The sequence below is a fragment of the Monodelphis domestica genome, chromosome 1 (genome assembly GCF_027887165.1).
Source record: "Monodelphis domestica isolate mMonDom1 chromosome 1, mMonDom1.pri, whole genome shotgun sequence".
Lineage (NCBI taxonomy): Eukaryota > Metazoa > Chordata > Mammalia > Didelphimorphia > Didelphidae > Monodelphis > Monodelphis domestica.
Genome location: NC_077227.1, coordinates 510,498,728 through 510,520,272, shown reverse-complemented (window position 1 = coordinate 510,520,272; position 21,545 = coordinate 510,498,728). Strand labels below are relative to the sequence as shown.

The window sequence follows — 21,545 nt, the reverse complement described above, 5'->3', positions numbered from 1 at the left end:
CTTCTATATGCTGTCTTGTTTTTCACTATTTTAGATGTTTACTGACCCCTTCACCAGAGAATGTTAAAGAAACCCTTCTGCCTGTTCTTGGGCTCATTCTTTCCCACTTGCTGAAGAACCTTGCTCCCACAATTATCTCTTCCTTCTCTATGGCCATCCTCAATCTCTCCTCCATGGACTTCTTTTCTTCTACTTTCAAATATGCTCATTTCTCCCATTATCTTTAAAACAGAATACACAAAATGCAACTTTATTTGACCCCACAGTAACAACTGTGGTAATTTTAAGTTTGTAAAGCATCTTTACATTTTTATCTCATTTTGATATGTATAACCCTGAGAAATAGGTGATATTGTTATCCATCTCCCCTAGGTGAGGTGGAAACTGAGGCTGCGAAATGTTATGTGATGTGTATCTGTGGTAAAAGAGCCAGGAACTGTCTGAGGTGGGATGCAAATACAGATCTCCTAACTCAAATCTAGCAATCTCTCTACCCTTTTCCTCAACAAAATCCTTGAACAAGTTCTATACCCACTGACTACACTCTATTTACCTCTTAAAGGCTTGAATTCTGGTGTCTCCCTCCCTCCCAAAGGGTTTGACTAATAACCAAAAATCACCTGCAAGACAAATATAATGGGCTTTATTCAGTCAACCTCTGACTTCTCTGCATATCAACTAAATACTCCTTAAAACTCTGATTCCCTCCTTTTCTAACCATGCAATTTCTTAGTGGTTCGCCAACATATTTCTAACTACCCTCCTTTCAGTACTCTTATAGTGACTCAAACAAAAACTGTGTGTATCCCCTAAGTTTTCTCCTCTGTTCATTGCTATCTGCACTTTTATGAGCTCATGCTAAGCCAACTCACTTTTATTTTTAAATACTTGCCTTCTATCTTAGTATTAATTTTAAGACAGAAGAGCAACAAGGTCTAGGCAATCAGAGTGAAGTGATTTGCCCAGGGTCACACAGCTAGGAAGGATCTAAGACCAAGTCTGAACCCAAGTCCTTCTGACCTGGGGGGGGGGGGGGGGGGTTGGGTTCCTGGTGCTCTAACCACTGCACTTCTTCACGGCCCCTCCAGGCCTATATTTCCAAATGCTGAATATTTTCTTAAATATCTTTTAACCTTAAATTTATGTCCAATGTGGAAACTCATTGCCAATCCCTAAAGCCCTTATGGCAACAAGTCCCATTTTCCTTTGAAGATCTCTGGGATTTCTTCCTGACCCTGTGCTTCCAATATTAATTTCATATCTCCTCACACTTAGAAAGCTTAAAGTCTCCTACCTGGACTTCCTTAACAGTAGAATCTTGTTCCTCTATTCTACCTTTCACAATTCTGCCTTATTAATCTCCCTTATACCTTTTTGTCATACTCAAGAAGCCCAACCTGGCTTTAAAACTCTATTATCAGTCCCAACCCTATTCTCTCATGTTAATTTTATTCCCAATTTCTAAAATGGGCATTTCATTTCATTCAGGCCTTTTCACTGTCTCCCCAAAGATTTTTATCATGTTTCTCCTTTACAGTTCTGCTCATTCAATTCCTCTCTCCTTAAATGCTTTCTTTTCAGCCCTCTCTAGTCAAAACTCACATATTGTTCAAGGCCCAGATCAAGCCTGACTTCAGCAAGCATTTCCCATCTCCTGTAACATTTATTAGCTTGAATATACTACGGAGTTCTCTGTTTCACATGTCCATTTTTATCTCCTCCATTAGACTAAGCTCAAGGACAAGGGCCATACTTTCTTCCCAGTGTTGGTGTTTGATAAATATTTAATCATCAAATAACTTAGCTGTCAGCAGGTCTTACACAGTAAGAAGGTTGAAATGAGTGGCTGATATGTGGTTCATGGAATTACATTATTGTGATCTCTTTCCTCAAAGATGAAATTACTAAAGCTACTCATTAAGTCTGATCTACTATCTAATTCTATCTAGCTCTCTGTCTCTAACACACACACACATACACGCGCGCCCGAGTCCATCTTGCATCTATAGATCAATATGCTTTCGTTCCCTATCACGGATCATCCAAAGCTGATTTTAATGACAAAGATTAAGTCTTACAGAATTTCAGGAATAACTATATTCTGGCTTGTCTTTTAAGTATTAAATCAGTATCATGTGTGAGATATGTGTCATATTTCCCTCTGGCTATGACACCCTCATCACTTAGACTGGAAACCTTCAAGTCATTAGATATATTATCTTTCCCTCCTGAAATCTCATCTACACTTTCTAGTCATCATTTTAGCTGCCAATTTACTCCCTACACTTAAATTCCTTCGGTAGCCTTCTTGCTGGGTACTCCGACACCAGTTTCTTTTTCTTCCAGTCCATATAACATACTGTATACTAATTATTTTTTAGTACCAATTTCCTCATATTTCAATCCTCTGGGCAGGAATTTGCTAATATCGCCCTTATTTCCTACCAAATCAAATTTAAGTACCTCTGCTTGTCTTACAAGTCCATCACAATATGGTCCCATAATTTTTTTCTTAAAAAAACACAAACCCACAAACCCCTTTAACCTTCCATCTTAGAATTAATACTAAGTACAGTTCCAAGGCAGAAGAGCCAGGCAATTGGGGTTAAGTGACTTGCTCAAGGTCACAGCTATAAAGTATCTGAGGCCAAATTTGAACTCAGGAGCTCCTGTCTCCAAACCTGGCTCTCTATTCACTGGTGGACCCATCTTTTCACTTGATTTTCTAATTCATCCACAAAAATGTCATTCATTTTCAATGTCCTGCCTTCAAATTTGCCCCTTTCTCTAGCCTCTTCTCTATCCATTCAAATTCTGCCCCTCTTTCCTCTAGCTTAAGTTCCACCTCTCTGTGAAGCCTTCTTCGCCTACTCCAAATTTCAGCATCCTCTTTTCTGACTTAAAGCAATCCTATACCATATGATTTAGTACTTTATCCTGTCCCATTCTGTTTGTTACTTTTTTTTTAAACCATTACCTTTCATCTTAGAATCAATACTGTATATTGGTTCCAAGGCAGAAGAACAGTAAGGCCTAGACAAGGGGGGTTAAGAGACTTGCCCAGGGTCACAGAGAAAGTATTTGAGGCCACATCTGAACCCAGGACCTCTAGTCTCTAGGTCTGACTCTCAATCTACTAAGCCACATGCCTCTGCTTTTTTTCAATGTGTGTTAGATTTACCTCTTTAACTTCACTCTTTGAAGGTATTCATTCTCTGTAAGATTCCTCCCACAGAGCTAAGGAAAGGGAAAGCAACCTCAAGTACATTTGATTGATTAAAAGCAAAAATTCTTTAGATTTTTCCCTTCCCAAAAATGAAGACTGCCAAGGCATAGCTTCAAAAATGCAATAAGAGTTGTAATAATGGAAATCTCACATAAGAGAACCATATCTTCTCTTAGAAAAAAGTCTCTAATTTAATATTCCTAAGGAACCCCATAAATTATACATATGCAAAAAAAGCAGTTAAAAAGATTCAGTGGGAGACCCAAAGAAAAGTACCCTTATTTACAATATGCTTCCAAAATTAAGTAGCACAATAAAAACAGTAGATTAAAAAAAAAACCCACTACTTTGCAAATATCTATTCAAGTATGTTTATTTTTCCAGCTGACAGCAATATCTACACTTTGATACAAGATTGCATCATGATGCAAGTCCATAAGGTTTGTTAGATATTTCAAGGATAATAATAGCTAGCATTTATGTAGCACCTACTATTTGCCAGCAAAATGCTAAGCATATTACAAATATTATCTCATTTGATCCTCACAACAACCCTGAGAAGTAGATGCTATTATTATCCCCACTTTACAAATGAGTAAACTGAGGCAAACAGGGATTAAGTGACTTGCCCAGGGTCATGCAGATAGTATCTGGATTTGAACTGAGGTCTTCCTGAGTCCAGGCCTTGCTCTCTCTCCATTGTACCACTTAGTTGCTTTTAAATCATATTCAGAGAAAGGTTGACCTTCCTTTTAACAAACACATTAGTGCAGCGGTTCTCAACCTCTCAATTTGTAGCAATGAGAATACATGATGCATATCAGGTATTTACATTCCGAATCATAACTGTAGCAAAGTTACAGCTTTGAAGTAGCCTCCAAAATAATTTTTTGGTTTGGGGTCACTGCAACATGAGGAACTGTATTGCGGGGTCTCGGCATTAGAAAGGTTGAGAACCACTGCATTAGTGTAAATCAGTTATCTTCTCCCTGTTTTGGGAAACTAGTGCCTTCGATTTCCTACCAGCTGCTTTGCTTGGTTTGGACTCCACAAACATCATGCTTTCCCCAGGATAAGCTCATCACCCAAAATCTCATGGAGACTGCTTCAGCTGTGGTACTCCACACCTCCTCAGGCCTCTCAGCTGCCTCTCCCCTCTGACTGGAGAGCTAGAGGGCAGAGCAAAAAAAAAAACACTCTTGCAACACCTCCTTTCATAGAAGGCTCAGAATTTCTAATCAATTTTTCATTTCCCATCAGCTGCCCTGCTTGGTTAGACTCTATCTGGAGTCCTCCTCCCTTTTTGTGTATTATCGTCCCCCTTGAATGGTAAGCTCTTTGAGGGCAGGGACTTTTTTTTCTTTCTTTTTCTTTTTTGAATTCCCAGTGTTTAGTACAGTGCCTGGCACTTAATGTTGACTGTTTGACCGATTGGTGCCCTATTAGTCTATTTCCTCCTCTTACACCTGGAGAGGCAAAAACTAATAGAATTGTTTTACACACATGAAAAGGAGAAGCAAACTGCCTAAGTTCAGAGTAGCTTGTACAAAAGACTTGTACAATTCTGTCAAACTCAATCCATCAGTTTTTGCTTAAGTGAATATTTTCATATCACCTACTCAGATATCCTGTCATGTGGTAGAGTTGACTCACAGAGGATATGCCAGCAGAGAGGAAACTCCAGGAGTAGCCACAGCAAGCAAGAAAGATTTATAGGGTGTTTCCAGATTGTATGCTTGTCCAAGAACCAATCTAGCTAAAATGAGGAAGGTTCATCATTAGCAGGCTGAATACCAGGTGATTAATTCTTTGGTCAGGGATGTATTTTTATACTTGCTGCCTTTAAAATAGTTATCAAACATCTTTTCTACATGTACATGTTGTAGTGTAAAATGATGCTCAATAAAGTGTTTATAATACTTTCAAAGGATAAGCAAGAGATGTTAAGTGATACAAAAGTCAAATTCATGATTTCTAAAGAACCAAACATCACACCTTTAACAGGACCCTTGCATTTCTGCTGGGCTAGATACTGGCAAATGAATTATAAAAAAACTGTTAGATAGCTTCCTTTTCCTGTTTTGTCTAATTCTTTCATTTGTACCTCTGATTTTAACTGGACATCAACCCAACTCAGGGAGCCTGCTTCACTGACCTCCTTGATCATCTTTATTTTCTTCCTATGTAATGACTCCTTTCTAGCTGCCAACAAGTACTCAAATTCTCTCCTGTTATCACCCATGCAGTCCTCAATCTCTTACAATTTAGCTTCCAACTCCAATACCTAATTGAAACTGCTCTTTCAAAGATTAACAATGATCTGTTAATTGCTTTTTTTTTAAACCCTTACCTTTTGTCTTGGAATCAATATTGCATATTGGTTCCAAAGCATAAGAGTGGTAAGGGATAGGCAATGGGGGGATCAAGTGACTTGCCCAGGGTCACACAGCTGGGAAGTATCTGAGGCCAGATTTAAACCTAGGACCTCTTGGGCCTGGCTCTCAATCTACTGAACCACCCAGATACCCCCTGATAATTGCTAAAATTTATGGTTTTCCCCGCATTCTGTTGGTAGCATTTAATATACCACACCCATCCCATCCTTCCTCAATATTCTCTTTTCTCAGCCTCAGTGATATTTATTGCTCCCCTTCCTGGCTGACCACTGCTTCTCTGGTTCCTCTGTTGTTTCATCTTCCTTCCCCCAAAATCTGTCTCTTCTACAAACTTCTATGTTTCTGTTGATGGCACTCTGATCCTCCCATGCTCTCCTTGACTCTTCCCTCTCCCTCACACTTCCAATTCAAATAATATATAAGTGCAGTACAGTATTGTTAGTTGCTATGGATTAAAAAGCAAAATAAAAAACATATATCTACCCTCAAGGGTATACAAAGATAATATAAGGCAATTTGAGTTGGGTGTGAGGATTAACTTCAAGGAATGGAAATCAGTCAAAGCTTAACATCAGGAAGTATCAGTGCTGAGGCTTAAAGAATACCATGCTGACTTCTGGGGGACAAGTAATTGCCAAGTCCCATCATCCTACCTCCACAACATATTTTATATTTTTCCTCCTCTGTTCAGCCTTCATTCACATAGCTGTCAAACAAAGCAACCTTTCTATGGTCTTGCTCTGACTTGACCCCTAGCTCAAACATGAACAAAAAGCACTTTATTTCCCTTAAATATAAGCTCCTCATCCTGATACTTCAGGCCCTCTACAATTTGGCTTGATCTATCCAGGATCACCTCACTGTGCTCCTTCTCATGTATACAATGTTCCACCAATCCTGGCCTATTAGAGGTCCTCCCTTCTGCCACTGCCCTCCTATCTCATTTCTACTTTTCAGAATTCGTCTTGGTTCAGCTCAAGGGTCTTTTCTATGAAGCCTTCCCTCACCTCCTTAATTATTATTCCCTATGTGAAAGCATTCTCCTTTGTCTCCACTTTTCCTACAGCACTTTATCTGGATCCCTCTTTTGCTACCATCACTCATTATTTTATATAACCCTTTTTTACCCAATACAGTGTAAATTCCTTGAGAGTAGAGACTATAATTTTTTATAACTTTTTATTGTCAGTATCTATTACATTGATTTTTAAAGGAAAATAATAACGTTTGAACTGCCAGGCCAATCAGCTCAAAACCACCACAAACTTCCTCTAAGTTCCCTGTCACCTGGAGCAGGGCTATGACCCAAAATCAAATGAGTCAATTAATCTATTTTTCAGTTCTTCATGTTAGGACTTCCCTTCATCAAAATATCATCGCTGATAATGTTTCTTCCATTACAACTATGGCTATATTTTTTTAGGTATGAAGTCATAGGACCAACCTTTAGATCTAGAAGGGACCACACAGGATCCAGCCAACATCCTATTTTGACAGGAGAGAACTGAGAAACATGGAGGTACAGTGACCTGCTTGGCCACCTAGGGAATGTCAGAAGTGAGTACTAGATTGGGAACAGCAAGGTTATTCACACTGTACTGAACTGCCTCCCTTTCACCATCCAGTACAATTATTCAGGTTTGATCCTATCCCTCCTCCATTCCCTAATTCTTAAACACCTTTGGTCTCTGAGGCTTTATGGTACTACTTGATCAGAGTTTTTAATTTCTACGTGAGGTACACCCATAGCCTTGTTACAGAGTAGAAGCAGGGGGAAGCTGAGATAAAGAGTAAGCCAAAATCTAGATCTGGTGATAAAAATATCCCTTTTTCTTTGAAGAAAACAGATAGCTCATTTGACTGTTCAATCCCATAGTTCTGTCCTTCCTTACAATTCCTCTGAAACTACAGGGCAGGCCCAAAATAATTCCTAATGGAAAACAAAAACCAAAAAAAACACCAGTTCAGTTTTAAGCCAAGGAACCTCACTGGGCAGTTTCCATTCCCATGTTAGTGAAACTAGATGGACATGCAGATAATCTACATATTTAAATAGCTATTGTGCTTACAAACAGAACTATAAACTTATAATGTTCATGAAGAAATGTGCTCTCAAAATGAGCATAACAGTGAAACCTGGGGCATAACATTAGTCATACAGTCTCAAAATAAAGTAGCTTGCTTCTGTCAAAATATAAAAATAATCCATTTAATAAATAATTCACATCACCTGGCTCTCAACCTAATGATCATTTTGGTTCGTGGTGGAGGAGAAAAAATCCCATTAAGTTTAAAATCAGAGTATCTGCTCTACACAGGGTCATCTGTGTATGTACACTCATCTAAGCATATCTATTGCTTCTTTTTAAGCTGTCTGAAGAGAGGAATGACATCTCTAGGTATACTTTACATATTGTACCCTGGGTACCTTAAATATTTTATCAATATTAGATGTTGCCAGATGTGAATCAAGTGTTTGCCAAGTACCTCTCTTCATGTGCAATGTCATGCTGCAACTCTCTCCTTGTAATAACTTAGATCCATCCCTTTCCAAAGTCCAGTTTTACTTTTCATAGATTTGAAGTCAGATATTGGCTTCTGAATGATTCTTCAGGACAGCTGTCTTATTTAATGATCATCAGTAAAGTGCCTTATAAACAAAGCACTATATGAATGTTAGCTATGATTATGATAATAATATTATTTACATAGGCTAAAGTTCTATAATACATGCAATTAAGATCTGCTGAACTTTTTTCCTTCCTTTTTATTCTTCATGAAATGGCTCTAAAGGGAAGAAGGATTACTGGAAAATAGAAGTGATTTCAAAACAAAAGGTATCAAAAAATTTAAAATTTAAAAAATTAGTTATACTATTAACATTTTTTTACATGAAAAAGGGAATTATGCTGAAAATTACTGCAAAATCAACACATGGTGCTTAAAAGGTCTTAAGTGTTCTAATTTAAATCCTTCTTCAATGAAAGTGTTTATGATAGGCCAAGAGAACTTATGAAAACCCTAAAATGGATATTCTCTCTCAAACTAGAATACTTATATCTATTTATGATATAATCCCAAAATGATCTGCTTCCAAAAAAATTATATATATATATATATATATATATATACATACATACATACACATACTTATGACAACAATTAAGTTCTAAGATGATGAAGCTTGAGATAAAGACTATTTGCATAAAGATTTCTGGGCAGGCAATTTGTTTATAGAGTGAACAAAACTCCATCTGTGTTGTCATAAGAAATCAGGCATCATCTAACATATAAATTAGAGCACAAGGGCAACAGGACTACTTTCTCATCTGATCTAAATGACCTAAGATCCTTTCTTCAAGAGAGACTGAAAGTGGCAGGTCAATATAGCCCTTTTAAAAAAATCCTAACCAAGTTACTTATCAGACTCTTCTTTATGTTCTCCAGATTGCTAGATAGCACATCAGAGGTATAAATGAGCTATTTATATGTCATGTAATTTCTAGCAATTTGAAACATTTATCAGATCTCTAAGCAGATCCGGATTATTTAAAAACACTCTGAATCCTGAAACCCTGACCTCAAACCTACAGGTATGAAAGAATTTCATCAGTACCTGTCATAAAACTATATAAGGGCTCAGGGGCAGACAAGTGGTTCAATGAATAGAACACTAGGCCTAGAGATGGGAAGTTCTGGGTTTAAATCTGACCTCAGACACTTCCTAGCTATGTGACCTTAGACAAATCACTGAACACCAGCTGTGTAGCCCTAACTGCTCTTCTAAGTATCAATTCTAAGACAGAAGTTGAGTTTAAAAAATATATATTTTTAAAGAAACTATATAAGAACTCTCACCCCCACTGCTGTCCCATAAAAAAGGTAGAAATCCTAAAATAGCAGATCATAATATCACCTGGCAGTTACTATGCTATTCCCTAGGCATCCTGGCAGATTCATTTTTAAAGAGCAAGAAAACTTCAATATGTTGACTATGCCCACTGGCCCAGTGTGTAGATAAGACTGATGAAACAAAAGCATCTTCTTCATAACCTCTAGGGTTAGAGAATTGCCTAAGGCTAAAGAGGTCAAGTTATTTACCAAGGGTCATAGAACATGTCAGAGGCAGAATATGAACCCAAGGGGGCAGTTAGGTGACTCAGTGGATTGAGACCCAGGGCTAGAGATGAGAGGTCCTAGGTTCAAATCTGGCCTCAGTCACTTCCCAGCTGTGTGACCCAGGACAAGTCACTTGACCCCCATTGCTTAGCCCTTACCACTCTTTTGCCTTGGAACCAATACACAGTATTGATTCCAAAATGGAAGGTAAGGGTTTAAAAAAAAAAAGAATTTGAACCCAAGTCTTCCCTATTCCAAGGCAGGCTCTTTATCCACTACACAATGCTACCTCTCTAATTTGCATTATAAAATACAATGTTTTATGTAAAAATATTGTAAACTACAAATGTTACAATTATGTAATTATAGTCATATGATTCCGCTCTAAAATCAGAAATGTTAAAGGAAAATTATCTTTGTTTCCAATGAATGTATGAAAATGACCAAATAAAATGTTTTTTAAAAAAATCAGAAATGTTTACTTCCCCATGAAATTATCTTATATTAATTTGCATATAAGTTTTGCATACATGCTGTTTCCCATTAGAATGTAAACTCCCTTAAGGGCAAAAACTATTTCATTCATTTTTGTCTTTGTATACCTAACATTGAGTATTTAATAAAAAAAATACTTATTGATTATAAGGAGATTCTTAAAAACACGAAAATACATATGTTCATATTATTCGGATAAATAAGCCTTCATGAATATTCCTTCTTTTTATGAAACACTTCATTCCAACAGCAAAAATTCAATGAGATCCTCGCTGGAGGTAGGAGCACTTTCTCATGTTCTTTGAAGACAAATCTGAATTTTGAAAGTTGATTATTCCATAGGCTTAGTACTTTCAAAGCTCATCAGACTGCAGCCAGGCCACCAGAGAATGCTGGTTTTGTTCATCCAGATGCTGGAGAGTCCAATTCTGCTGTCCCATGTACAAGAACTGACTGGTGCAAGCTTTCCATGCTGCCTTCTATTTGGTGACTCCTTCAAATAAATGCACTTACCTGAACCCAACCACTGAATTGCTCAAATCAGCAAACCCGGTATGATGGAGAAAAGTTGATGCTGGAAAGCTCTCTCTTACCTTATGTACACTTTTTGGGTTTTCCAACCAAGCATAGTACATTTCCTCCACATAATTTGAACTAGTCCCACTCAAAAAGGGCTCAGTAGCCACAGGTGCACCATAGCACCTAATTTGTTGAAACGTCCTAGCTGCTGCTGGCCTGTTTTGTGAAAGTGTCTTAACAGTCTGTGAGGCCGTCAACGGCCTCAATTTAGCAGCACAAGTCCGTAAATGAAACATTTTTGTCCTGAAGCCTCACACGAGCTCCTGTTGAAATAGGAATAAAAAAATAATATTTGAGAAGCAAGACAATTGGGATAAGGAGAAAAAAAACATATTTTTAGACTTTAAATTCTAATAACTAGGTTGCATCAGAGGTCCTACTCTAATCTGCACTTCTAAGTTGTAGAGGTAAGCTTGGGTCCTTCAAGGTTATGCCAGGAGAGCACAATATTAAGTGCTAACATTTATATATTGTTAGTTTACATATATTTTAGAATACATAGTTTTCTCATATGATCCTCATAAACCTGTATCAACCCCCATTTTGCAGAAGAAACTAAGGCTGATAGAGGTTAAGTGAGATGCCCTGGGTCACAAAACTGGTAAATGTTTGGTGCCAAATTTGAACTCAGGTCCTCTTGACCTCAAGTCCCATGTTCTATCTATTATACTACCTGTCAACCTCTGATCACTTCTATTCTGATAGAATAAATCTCTTAAGGGAAGAGAGCATTTCATTTTTGACTTTTGTGTCCACAGATTTTGGCACATGGCAGGAGCTTAATAAATGCTTACTGATTGATGACTGATAAGTACTAAACCACAGAAGGGAAATTACAGTTCCTTTAAGTATTACTTTGATTATTCAGGAGAGAAATGATGGTCACCAGTGGCTTGCACAAATGGTACCAAACAAAAAAAAAGGGGGGGGGATCAAATAAATTTGAAGTTTATTGGGAAATGGCTGAACATATTGTGGTATATCAATATCAGAATATTTTTGTATCTTAAGGCACAAATATGAAGACTATAAAGGAATATGAAAAGTTGAGAGATAAAGAATTAAAGAAAGAAGCATCAGAATACATGCATTGGTGACTTTTGAAGAAAGTACTACAAACAGCAAGAAAATATAAGGAAAAAACACAAAGGAAAAAATAGAAGCAATATCACAAAAGCATATGGAACAACTCTGCTAAAGCTAAAATCTAGTACCTTAAAAAAACAAATTGTAAATAATTTTTAAAATTCTGTTTCATTGAATGTTTTGTAGATAACCAATGCTGAAAAAAAAATTAGATAAAACCCTAAACCAAGCATTACCTGTAATAGTAGAGGGCAATCTGCCTTTAGCACCCTGGACAAGGTGAGGATCAAAACATGTGATTAAGTAAAATCAAAGCAACATATTTTACGAGTCTACTGTGAACAAGGCATCATATGAATCCTTTAGGGAAGACAAAATAAGCCTGTCCTTACCCTCAATAGACTTACAATTTGATTTGGAAAATAAAAGGTCAACTTAAGAGAAATTAAGAAGATTTAAAAGTTCCAAGATCCCACCAGGCAGAATATAATTAATAAACAAATGTAGCAAAAATAAGTAAGTACAACTAGAACTCAGGAAAGTGAAGAGACTGAGCTTATTATCAATGCTTTGCTAAATTTTTTATGAATTCATTTTATTTTTTATTTTATTTTTTATTTTTAAACCCTTACCTTCCATCTTGGAATCAATACTGTGTATTGGTTCCAAGTCAGAAGAGTGGTAAGGGCTAGGCAATGGGGGTTAAGTGACTTGTCCAGGGTCACATAGCTGGGAAGTGTCTGAGGACAAATTTGAACCCATGACCTCCCCTCTCTAGGACTGACCACTGAACTACTCAGCTGCCCCCCCTTTTAGTTTTTTAAAAAGAGAATTTGCTTGTATATACAGATTTCAAATGGATAATAGCCACTGTTTTTTTAAGAAGCTCCTCACTCATACAAAAAAAAAAAATCAGACTCACATATAATTAAAAAGAAAGGGGGTACCTGGGTGAGGTAAAAAGGGAAGAATAGGGTTTAAAAGGCAGAGATACTCCAGAGAAGGAAAGCTGCATTCTGGCAGCATCAATGGTTCTCAGTAGAGTTCATATAGGACCTGATAGATGAGGTTATAGCAGTGATTACTCTAATGGTCAGTATAGGAGCATATTAAAAATCTTTTTTTTAGTTGCTTTAGAGTATTTTCCTATAAAGCCCTTTTCAAAATCCTAAAAAAGGGCCATTGGATCAAAAGGCTTTCCTCAGGGAATTGGAATAAGGGGGACACCAAACCTTTTAATAAGGTTTGTTTATATTGTTTATATCATTGCTTCCTCCAATGAAGGGATATGGTTCTTGACCCATCTAAAGAGGTCTACCAGAAGTGAATGATGGACTAGCATTCACTCTTCTCCACTGAAAAAAGATTAAAGTATCAGTGGGAGGGAAGAAGTGCCTTGGTTTAACTTGAGGAGTAAGGAAAATTGTCCTGGAGAAATGGGACAATGACTTGGTTGTTCAGTTCTAGAATGGTATTAGTATCTAGGGATTAGTCGTTTGGTCAATAAACATTTATTAAACCCCTACTATGTGCCAAATACAGTGCCAAGCACTGAGGATACAAAAAAAAGCCAAAGAATCCCTGCTCTCAAGGAGCTCATAATCAGTTGGGGAAGCCAACATGCAAACAACTGTGTATAAATAAGATAAATTGGAAATAATCAACAGAGGAAAGATAAGAATGGAGTAAGATTAAGATGGAGTAGGGAAAAAGCTCCCTGTCCTATCCTTTTACGGAGGAGGAAGGGCTCTACAAAAAACTTTCTCTTGCCTTAGATATAAACCTGTTCTCTAAAACACAATACCTTCCTCAGGGTTTAAAAAAAGAAGATGTTTGTCCCAGCCTCTGGGACAGAAATTATATAGCTGAGCTGACTAGATTGAAGCCCAGAATGTGAGTGACTCAAGCCAATCTCTTGTAGAGAGGCTGAGCTGAAATTAGTCATAAGGAGGGTCACATATGTTTACACATAGAAAATTAGAAGTTGATCATTTGTGTCTGACTGTGATTTCATTTGGGGTTTTCTTGGCAAAGATACTGGAGTGGATTTCCTTCTCCAGCTAATTTTACAGACAAGGAAACTAGGGCAATCAGAATTAAGTAACTTGCCCTGGGTCATACAGCTTGTATCTGAGTCCAGATTGGAACTGTGGAAGAGGGGTATTCCTGACTTCAGACCTGGCACCTCTAATTCACTGCACCCCCTAGGTGCCCAAGGGAAGGGATCTTAGAAACTATCAAAGTCTAACCCTTTCATTTTACAAATGAGGAAATTTAGAGTCAAAGAACTTAAAGTGACTCACTGGAACATGGTGCCTGGAATTTAAGCCCCCTCTCTCAATGGTTAGGTAAAACACCGCTATAGGAGATAATCTGATATTCCTCAGTCACAAGTGCTGTTGGTAGTACAAGGATGGAACAAAAAAAAAAATCATGTATATAACTACACATATAGTCTGTAAGAAATACTATAAAAAGAGTACATCAGGGCACCTAGATGGATCAGTGAATAGAGCCAGACCTGGAGATGGGAAGTTCAGGGTTCAAATTTGGCCTCAGCCACTTTCTAGCAGTGTGACCCTGGACAAGTTGCTTAAGGCCAATTGCCTAGCCCTGACCACTCTTCTTCCTGGGAACGGATACTTAGTTTCCATTCTAAGACAGAAGGTAAGGGTTTAAAAAAAAAAAAAGAGTATATGTCAGGAGTGGTCCATAGGATCTTTGGGAAAAAAATAATTTCAAGATAAAAACAGGTTGGTTGAGGAAACACCAACTGAGATTCTTCCAGGAAACTGGCAGTAGCTGTAGTGTTGCTACACTCAAAAGTCGACACTCACCAGGTCAGACAGAGGATAAATGCCTCTGTTATGTGGCCAAACCTGACACATATGGCCACTTTTTCCCCCCCGAAGTTTTAAAATGACTGAGGAGAGGGCTTGGAGTTCTTGGAGTTCAAGGATCTCAGTTGTCATGTACTAATTAACTAACTTTAGGTAAAAAAAATTTCCTCATCTGTAAAATGAGGGGTCTTGGACTAGACACTTTTCAAAGCCCTATCTAGATCTAAATCCTATGAATAATTGAGTCATGAACAAATTTTCTCTACAACTCATGAGATTCCCTGAAGGAATTTGGGGACAAGATTCAAAGTAATTTATTTAATAAACCAGAAAAATTCTAACCTTAATCTAGAGATGACTTTTGTATCAAAATTATGTTATTTTTAATTACTATTTATAGGATCATAGAAATAGATGAGGTAAAAGAGCCCCAGAGAGGTTAAGAAGTAGCAGAGGTGGGATCTAAATTCAGAGCTTATTAATTTTCTGCTCCATATGAAGACAAACAACATTCAAGAGATGCTAAAGAGAACAGTTGAGGGCAGCTAGGTATTTCAGTGGATTGAGAGCCAGGCCTGGGGACTGGGAGTGGAATGGGGTGTCCTGAGTTCAAATTTGACCTTAGATACTGTCTGTACAACCCTGGGCAAGTCACTTAATCCCCACTGCCTAATTCTTACTATTCTTCTGCCTTGGAAGACAATTATTGGAACCAAAAAAAACAGTATTGACTCTAAGGCCAAAGATAAACGTTTAAAAAAAAGAGAGAAAATAGTTGTGTCCATTTCATCTCCCTCATTAGACTGCAAGCTCCTTGAGTCCAGAAACTATCTTTTATCTATTTTTGTATCTGACACATAGTGAGCACTTAATAAATGTTTACTGACTGACTGACCTAGACATTCAGACTTTCTGCTACCCAGTTCTGCTGCTAAAGATAAGAGAGGAGGGGACAGCTGGGTGGTTCAGTGGATTGAGAGCCAGGCCTAGAAATGGGCGGTCCTAAATTCAAATCTGGCCTTAGTCATTTCCCAGCTGTGTGACTCTGGGCAAGTCACTTAACCCCCACTGCCTAGCCCTTACTGCTTTTCTGTCTTAGAACCAATACACAGTAAGGGTTTAAAAAGGTAAGGTTTCAAAGGTAAGGGTTGTTTTTTTTTTTATGGGTTTTTTAAAAAGAAAAGAAGAGGAAGGACAACAAAACATCAATCTACTTATTCTATCAGATATTCTAATCATCAAGAATCACTGTATTAAACTTACTTTTAAAAAAATGTTACCCAAACAACAATTTGGGTACAGCTGTTTGGCAGATTTTTATCCTACAAAATTATTCTCTTTTGGTTTAAAAATTGTATATTTCTTGTACCATACTTCTAGCAGCTCTTTTTCTGGTGGCAAAGAATTGGAGACTGATGAGATATCCATCAATTGGAGAATGGCTGAACAAGTTGTGGTATATAATGATAATGGAATACTATTGTGCCATAAAGAAATGATAAAAAAAGATGATCACAAAAAAAAAATCTGGAAAGACTTATATGAAGTGATGCAAAGTAAAGTGAGCAGAACCAGGAGAAAGTGGTACTTTGTAACAGCATTAGTGTCAATGATCAACTGTGAATGACTTAACTACTATCAACAATGCAAGGATCCAAAGCAATTCCAAGGTACTCATTATGAAAAAGGCTATCCACCCCCATAGAAAGAAATGATAGAGTCTGAATGCAGATGGAAGAATTACCAATCTTCACTTTATTTCCTCCATCAATTTTTCTCTAGTGTAAGTGATATGTCTTGTTTACAACCTATATTATTATATTATCTATGGTCTTGGGGAGGGGGAAAGGGTGGAAAGGAGAGAGAGAACATGAATTGCAAAATGTCAAAAAAAAAGTATTATTAAAAATTGAATCAACAAGTAATCTGGAAAAAAGTAAAAAAAATTTTTTTTTAATTATGTATACCTCTTCCCCTGTCCATTTCAATGACTTCTCATCCCTTATTAGCACTATTTCCCCTCCCCCCCATTAATACAAGTTTAAAGCAAATAGCATTTTTGACACAGATTATGGACACTATTATTGTAAATGTTAATTTTTGTCATCCTGTTCAAAAGAAAATTAATATCTAGCATTAGTCTCTTGGAACAGACTAAAAATGTCTTGGTCCTTTTCTCCTTAGCATGTTAGTGTCACATGGATTAGCCCTATGTCATTATCAAGTCCTAAGACAAAAAGTCAAGCAATGGTAAAACTTACTAAGTTGTTCCCTTCATTTGCTTGTTGTGACTGCAAGAAAACCTGTTTCAACAACTGGTTAGCTGGGTTAGCTTAGATTCTTCAGTCAGAAGAGAGTTTGGAGGCCATCTAGCCTCACCCTTTCATTTTAGAGATGAGCAAAAGGAGACCGAGGGAATATGTGACTTATTCAAGTTCACTCAGGTGAGTCAATCTTGGTCTTGAGTTTTCGTTTCCTTATTCCTAAAATGAGGATATCTCTACTATCTACCTTCAACAGAGATATTTATGAGGCTAGAATGAGATCCACTTTGACCATGAAGTATTATATAACATACTACATAAATGTGAGTTCTATTCTAAATGAAAATTTGTTATTATTGAAGAATTTGTGCCATTTAGTTACACCTTTTCATACTAAAAAGAATACTATTTTAGACATCTTAATACAAGTCACACAGCAGTTTTTACATTTTTTTCCTTACTGTGAACCACATGACTAGCTGGTGAACCAACAAACCCACTTCCTCCAAGGAAGTCCTGGAGATCTCAAGCAAAATTTCTGCAAACTGTATGTAATTTTTAATTTTATATATATATATATATGTACATATATATATATACATATATATATATAATCTTATATATATATATAATTTAAAGAGATGCTCTGGCTACATATAAGAATAATTTTAATATACTTGGGTTTCAAATTCAGACAAATTTTCATCTATCTAGCTTCTTTATGAAATGTTACAATTAACAAGAGACTCATTTTAAAAGTGAGGCTGCCCACTCCTTATGGTAGTTCCTTATGAACAAACTGTGGTATATGAATACCACTACACATTTGTAAGAAGCTACATACATAAGAAATTTGGAGAAAAATGTAGAGCAGACTGTATAAAATGAAGAAAGTATAATTGGTCGAATGAGATACAAACAACATTAAAATACTCTTGAACTTGATCCCAGAGAAAAAGTCAATGAAAAACACTTCTCTCATTTATGGAGACTAGATAAAGGCTACAAATACAGAAAGTTGAATGTCTCTTGTTTTACTTAATTGTTGTTGTTGTTAGAGTAAGGGTAGGTGGCATAGTGAACAGAGTGACAGGAAGATTTTAGTTCAAATTTGGACTCAAGACACTAGCAAAGTGACCCAGAGGAAATCACTTTACTCTAATTTGCCTCACTCTGTTTTCTTTGTAATATGAAGATAACCCTACTTGCAGAGTTGTAGTGAGGAGCAAGAGATAGTAGTTGTGAAGTGCTTAACATAGTGTCTGGCATATAGTAGGTAATATATAAATGTTAGCTATTAACAGGGAATTTTTTTTTTAAAGATTTAAAATGTTAAGAAAGATAAGCAAACCTTTTGGGGGAAAATGCTGGTCAATCAAGAGAACATTCAGTGCATTGTAAAATATTTAAAGTTGTATAAATAGGAATGAAAATTCCAAAGTTTTAGCAAAGATAGTTATCTGTAAGAGCTGATATAGAAAAATCATGAATTCAGTAGGTATTATACAAAACTATGCAAAAACATTCATAAAGATACAAATGTTGTAACTTGTGTTACAATTATGCAAACATGAGAAAAATCTCAAAATGGAATACATAGTTCTCACAGATGACAATTTCACTTATAAAACGATTCTATTAATGAGCCATTCATCTCAGATACAAATTACAAAGTTAATATGAAATTATAATGAATCTCTTCCTTCTTAGAAGAGAAGTGGAGGACTGTGAATGTGGTATATTGCAGGTACGATCAGACTTGATTGGTATTGGTTAGTTTTACTAAACTGCCTTTTTTTGGTTTTGTAGTCTTTGTTGGAAAGGATGGCTCATCCTGCGCATGGCAATGAGCTATATTCCCAGCTTCGCTGAAGTTAGGCGCGCGAAACCTTGCTTCCTCCTGTCTCACTCACCTGAGGATAATAACCCCACCTTCACCTTGTCATAAGTTGCAATTATCCAATGGCAATACACATTGTAACTCATCCATATGTATTGAGGCATCATGTAACTGATCAATATGTATTGAGCTCATTTGTATATCAAAGAGAATAAAAGAAACGGGACACAGCCAGCTCGACCACTTGGAGGACATCGACAGGTTTGCAATGGAGCAACTTCTCCCCTTTCTCTCCCCTCTCTATCTTTCTCCCTGAGGCCTGGCCGCTTCCTGTCTCTCTCTCTTTTCCAATGCTAATACCTAGAGTTATCTACCTCCTTTAGTTTCTAATCTCCTTTCCTTCTGAGCTAGCCTTATCCTCTGACCAGTGCAGTGTTAAATTGAGATCATTGGGTGGAACAGCCTGGATAGTAACGCCCAGTGGTCGGAGCAGGCTGTGGCTCCTGAATATCAATAATTGAAAAAAAAAAAAGAAAGGATGGCTCAGTGAGTAATGGAGGAGGGAGAGAGAATATATAGGGAATGAAGATAAAATGGAAACAAAAGATATCAATAAAATAGTTTCTCAAAAAGTTACAAACTTAAGTATTTGATTAGAAAGGAACAACTCAAGTATTTTTCCAAGCTAATGTTTTCAACTGATACCTTATTAATAACAAGGCTGACTGAAAACATGAATTTAGTATTACTACCTATAAGCCTTTAGGTAAAGATTTACCTAAAAAAAGCAGCAGAAAATATTAAAAATATGTGCCTTTCATGCAAAATGTCCACAACTTATTCCTTGCACATCTTGCACTGGAATGCTCAAAAGCACACAGGCTCTTTCTAAATAAATATCATCATGTTGATGATGTAGAGAGAGATAATATATTAGGGGACGTCCACATATGTTATCCAGAGCACGAATTCTTAGCAAATATGCTGTTGAGAAAAACACTAATCCAATTTACATCCTCTCAAATGCCAATTGGGCACATCACTATACTACACCTGACAAACATTTTAGTAAAAAGGACAGCTTCACTTCCATTTATCAGTCATCAATGAAATTCTTATTGTGTGGTTCAATTACTTCATTAAGAAAATTCTTAATATATGATTGAGGGCCACAAAATTGATCCTAGTTCTTATAAAATTGCATAGGACTTTCTATGATATTAAAACGAAAATATTATTTCACTCCTTGCAAACATCTCAAAGCATAAAAGTCATTAAAGAGGGTCTATATCCCAAAGAAATCAAAGATAAAGGAAAAGGACTAACTTGTACAAAAAATATTTTTAGCAGCTTTTTGTAGTGGCAACTGAGAACTGGAAAAACTGAGGGAGTATCCATCAACTGGAGAATACTGACCACGTTGTGGCACATTCCATTAAACCCATACACCACAATTTGTTCAACCATTCTCCAGTTGATGGACAGACCCTCTTTAATGTCTTTGTAAAACACAGAGTAAGAAATTACACTAAGAAATTCTCACCAACCTGTACTTTCAGCTTATATTTCTTGAATCTTTAAAGGTATCAAGTGTAGGTTAACTGTTACTATATGTGTGATATGTGTCTTCTGTCATGACATGGAGAATATGGAAATATGTGTTGCATGAAAGTACTTGTATAACCTATATCAAGCTATTTACTGCCTTGGAGAAGGGTGGAATGGAGGGAGATAATTTGAATCGAAAGGCATCTGAAAACAATTGTCAAAAATGGTTTCTACGTGTAATTGAAAATTTATTTTTTTTTTACACTTAAAAACAAAGACATGAAAGAAAAGATCTTTGTCCAATCTAATCAAGCATGCTGGACCTTGAATCAGAGGACCTGGGTTTAAAGTCCAGTTCTACTATCTAAGCATAAATGCAGTTTAGTTACTTTAATTTCAATTACTTTAGGCCCAAGACTTGCTCTCTGGGAGTATGCTCCAGTTTGTTACTAGACCTTTCTAGGGGGGACTTCGGTGGAGCTGCTCTCCTTCCCCTCTCCACCATTATTCCTCGCCCCTCTGCCCAGTAGCCCAATTCAAGCTCTTATACCCCCCCTCCCCCAGGGAGTGCTAAGGCCACTCTCCACCTTTTATCCCTCCCCCATCTGGGGTAAGGGGGGAATAGGGCAGGGCAGGGCAGGGAACAGCAGGGGTCTCTCTAAAAGGTTCACCTTTACTGCTCTAGGCTATCCTACTTGTAAAGAGAGAGGACTGGACTAGATGACTTCTAAGTGCTGTTCCTGATGTATAAATTCTGTCAATCTCTCCGCAAACATTCCTAATAGGTGATAACCCAATTTCTCTCCATTAACACATCTAACTGAAATGGGAACTCACTATTTGAAAAGGCAGCCTAACTCTTTCTCTTCCAGTTCTATTTACCAAAAAGTTCTTCCTTAAACTGAGCTGTTCATTTGCTTTCCTGCAAATTCCACCAATTGGCCTTAGTTCTTCCTTTCCTGTGACCTTCCTTATATATAGTTGTGATTTGCCTTCCTATAGTTTCTTGGTCCTAGTTTTGTCCTTTGAAAGTATAAGTGGTAAATATACTTCCATTTGCAAATATTTGAAGAAATTGATCCACTCCCTTTCACTAAAAATTCCCTAAAGGAAATAGTCCAAGTTCCTCAAATGGCAAAGTTTCTAGAACTC

General features: G+C 37.0%; 1 protein-coding gene across 12 annotated transcripts in view; it reads right to left on the bottom strand.

Annotated features, from left to right (window-relative positions):
• Window positions 1-21,545, bottom strand: part of OGDH (oxoglutarate dehydrogenase) — a 110,693-nt gene that overhangs the window by 71,825 nt on the left and 17,323 nt on the right. For 11 of the 12 annotated variants that reach the window (XM_016423337.2, XM_056813048.1, XM_007475871.2 and 8 more), the window contains exon 2: window positions 10,830-11,078. In XM_016423337.2, coding sequence (XP_016278823.2) covers window positions 10,830-11,051 — 222 coding nt within the window. In that variant the 5' untranslated portion in view covers window positions 11,052-11,078. Of the gene's footprint in view, window positions 1-4,249; window positions 4,394-10,829; window positions 11,079-21,545 lie in introns of those variants that run through there. The other variant, XM_056813052.1, reaches the window with a different exon arrangement.